General features: G+C 52.6%; 1 protein-coding gene across 1 annotated transcript; it reads right to left on the bottom strand.

The window, feature by feature from the left end:
* Window positions 1–6: 6 nt before the first annotated feature.
* On the bottom strand, window positions 7–3,630 carry LOC104129075 (cytochrome c oxidase assembly protein COX15 homolog). The gene is made up of 7 exons (XM_035897325.1): window positions 3,593–3,630; window positions 3,167–3,353; window positions 2,700–2,867; window positions 2,110–2,191; window positions 1,621–1,775; window positions 575–688; window positions 7–298 (listed from the first exon to the last, which is right to left on the bottom strand). Exons 2-7 carry the CDS (start codon window positions 3,338–3,340, stop codon window positions 167–169), a joined length of 825 nt encoding a protein of 274 aa, XP_035753218.1. The 5' UTR covers window positions 3,341–3,353; window positions 3,593–3,630; the 3' UTR covers window positions 7–166.
* Window positions 3,631–3,636: the final 6 nt, after the last annotated feature.

Below are 3,636 nucleotides of genomic sequence, written 5' to 3'. Positions count from 1 at the left end.
CTTTATGTTACAAAGTTCGCACTCGCCCCCGCCGCCTCCTCCCTGCGCGCAGCCCGGCTGGGCGCACACACCGCCCCGCCCCGTGCACCCGGGGTGGCGTGGGGTCCCCACCGCCTCCGGGGCCAGCAGCGCAGCTCGGCCGGGAGGGCTCTCTCTCTCCACCGGGTTACTTGGGGACCCGCCGGAGCTCGCTCATGAGCCAGAGTGCCACGCTGAGCAGTGCCAGGGAGCCCGACTGGTGCGTGGCAGCCAGAGGTGTGGGGACATACAGCAGCAGGGTGCTGATGCCCAGGCCCACCTGCCAAAAAGGGAGAAGGGGTAAGAGCAGATGTGGACACAGCGCTGGCACGCATCCCCGGCACAGAGTACGATGTAGGAAGGCCCACAGCCACAGCCAGACCTCCCACCCTCAAATTCAGACTATGCATGCAGTATAGTGAGGCCCTGGGTCCAGGCAGCTCCACTTCTCAGCGCCAGGCTCTCGGGGCCAGCGCAGATCCAAGGTGGGGACAGCTCCGTCTGACAAAGGACTGGGCGGGGGGGGAGGGAGGGGAAAGGGGGGAAAAGACAGTACCTGCATGCAAGCCACAGCCAGTAAGGAAGTCACTGCCATCCTGGTCCTGCGAGGGAGCGGGATCTTCCGCGCGAAGAGGTACAGTGCTGCGATAGCTGTGACTGAGGCGATCCCCTACAGAAGGGAAGGGAAACAGCCACCCTTCAAGAGAAGTTCAAAGGAAATGGGTGCAGTGGCCTTTGAATGCACCTTCCAAGCAGCAAAACTAAATTCTGTGAGCAATATTGAACTGTAGAAACGTGTTGACGGCCATGACTGAATCCCAGAGCTCCCACGCCCACCAGGTTAACCACCCTGAAATTTAACTGAAGTTATAAACAGTTCCATTTTTCTCCAAATTAATGCTTTACTTTCCAACATCTTTTCCTCCTTTCTTCAAGTCATTAGGGATTATTTCTGTCCTCTCCTCATCTGCCACCTTGACAACTAAAGGTGGAAGCCGTCATCTGGAAAAGGTAGAAGCTATCATCTGGAAAATTGACCTCATTTTCACCCCTCAGCTCACCAGCACAACCTTGCTGTTCAGGTCACCCACCCCAGGTGACTCCTCTTCCAAGTCACTTGACCTTTCTTTTTTGTTTTAGTGATGGCTTAGTCCACAGCAGTGCCAGCAGTAGTATTTAATATCTGGATGGCTCTAACTAGCTATTTTCACAGGGTGCTAACTGGTGTAAAGCAAGTTCAGAAATGCCAAAGGAAGCGTTTGATATCAGGATTTCCAAGTTTTATCTCATGCAGCTTTCCCAGACATGTCAGTAGCGAGGGCTACCCTGGTCTGTAGCTCACGCTACGGAAAAGGACACACAAAGAAACAAAGTCTGTAACTCATGCAGGAAGAAGATGTCCTTAAGGAAGGAGACCACACTGAAAATAAATAAAAGTGCTAAACTTCCTCTTTCTGCAGAAGCAAATTGGTAACATGCTCTCAGGACCTTCGGCCACCCTGGATATCACTCAGGCTGACAGAACCACAGCCCAAAGAGGACAGCTTGGCTGCAGGAGGCAACTGAGAAGCGTCACAGAGAGAGCAGGAAGACAGCACTTACCAAGATCCTGTGATCAAACTGTACAGTTGTAGGATTCTCAAAGATATTTCTCAGCATGGGGGAGAAGGCAAGGAGGTCATCTGGGATCCAACGCTCCCCCATTTTGGGGAAGGAATTGTACACAAGGCCAGCATCCAGCCCCGCCACAAAGGCACCTGCAATTCCAGAGCAGAAAATGAGACCACCAGAGCAGGCACAGGTGGCACTCCAGGTTGCACAGCTCTGACTCAAGAGCTCAGCTGAATTTCAGTGTTCTGAATTTCTTTCAGAATCATACAGAGATCACACAGCAACAGGCAGGCTGCAAGGTGCATCTCCACCTGCTCAGGAAAGACCAGTAAGGGAGGTTCTCGACTGTCAGCTCCCTGACAGCAATGAAGTTTTCCCAGAAAACATGGTGGGGTTGCTCACAGTCCCCGCCAGACCAGAAGAAAAACAAGGCAGAGAGGAATGAGCCGCAGATGGGACAGCAGTAGGAAATACTCTTACCTGAAAGGGCGGTAAGAAAAATCAGAGCTGTAGTGCCATGAGCAAATTGTCTCAGGCGAAGGAGCTGATGGGTCTCAGGTAACTGTAAAATACAAAAAATCCCAGAAACAATCAAGGCAATGCATCTCCACTGCTGTTTGCAGCAGGTAAGAAAAGTCTTCACTGCATATACGGGCCAAGGGGTTGGCCCTCCTGTAAAAACAGGAGGAATCCAGAAACCACCACACAGTACAGTCACACTTCAGTGGTTCCTCAAAACCTCAACTAATCGAGTCCAGCCCTGTGTAGAAACTGAAGCGGCCACAGGACAGTTCCTGGTACAAATCACTTAGCCCAGCCAGGCACACCCCTGCCTGAGCTTGCACGAACTCTGAGGCTCATTACTTCTAAGCGAACAGCACGAGTCAAAGGAACTGAGAGGTTTACAGAAAGGGTATTTTGCAATGCAGTATTAGACCAGAGTCAGGAACAGAGACTAAAATGGAAGCACTGCCACCCTTCATACCCTTTCCTCACCCTTTGCATCACACCCCCAACCCTCTGAATTGACACGATCCTACGCTTTTGACTCCTGACACACCACCCCGTACCTTGTGTCGTGGAAGCAGCAAGGACAGCCCCGTCCACAGGCTAGCAGAGTACAGAACCAGCGCGGAGCCAAGATGTGCTGCGAGGCGGTACTGACTGACCCGAGGAATGTCGTAAGAGTCTGGCTTCTCTTCCAGCCCGCTCTTCACCATGTACCATCCCAGCAGTCCCTGGAAAAGAGAGAGAGGAGTCACAGCCAGCTCCCCTATGCCGCTATAGTGCCCTTCATCTGAAAGAGGGGTCAGTGAATAACGCTTTGTGTGCTTCAGTGCAGACAGGGCAGCAGCGACTGCTAAGACCAGATAAACATTAGGGGCAAAGTGATTGGTTTCCTCCACCTTCAACCAGCTAACAGCTACCTTGACACGCCCCCAAGCTTTCGCAAATCCCGCTGTCTCAACTACACTTGACAGGAAGGTATTCGCAGGAGATGTTGCTGCTAATCCCTGTGGCCACAGAGCTTGCTCACCTGGAAGCAGACCAGCCCGCAGAGTGCGAGAACACAGCCCTTCATGGGGCGGCTGAGCCAGCCCTTTCGCCAGAAGTAGACGGCAGGCAGAATGTAGGCCAAACCCACAACACGGCCCCACATACGGTGCGAATACTCCATGTACCAAATGAACTTGAACTCTGTCAGCGTCATGTCGTGATTCAGGCTGTTAAAGACAGTAAAAACAAAGAACCGCTCAATGCGATGCGGCAGTCCTAGTTCCCACAACAAGGGATCACCTTCCTCAAGGAAAGGATGTGTCAGTGAAGGAGCCACCATCAGAAACGCTTTGTGCGCCTTCCAGGGGTGTTAGAAAACATTTCCCTTCCTGCAAGAGTTCCTCGTGCTGCTCAGTCGCAGCAGGGACGCTCCCAGCCCACCCTCCTTCCCCTTTTGCACACTCACATTTTAAACTCTGGGAACTGCTGGTACTTCTGGAACTCGGTTTC

Source organism: Egretta garzetta, unplaced genomic scaffold, assembly GCF_000687185.1.
Source record: "Egretta garzetta isolate BGI_Z169 unplaced genomic scaffold, ASM68718v1 scaffold56, whole genome shotgun sequence".
NCBI classification, from domain to species: domain Eukaryota; kingdom Metazoa; phylum Chordata; class Aves; order Pelecaniformes; family Ardeidae; genus Egretta; species Egretta garzetta.
This window is presented reverse-complemented; position numbering and strand designations above follow the sequence as displayed.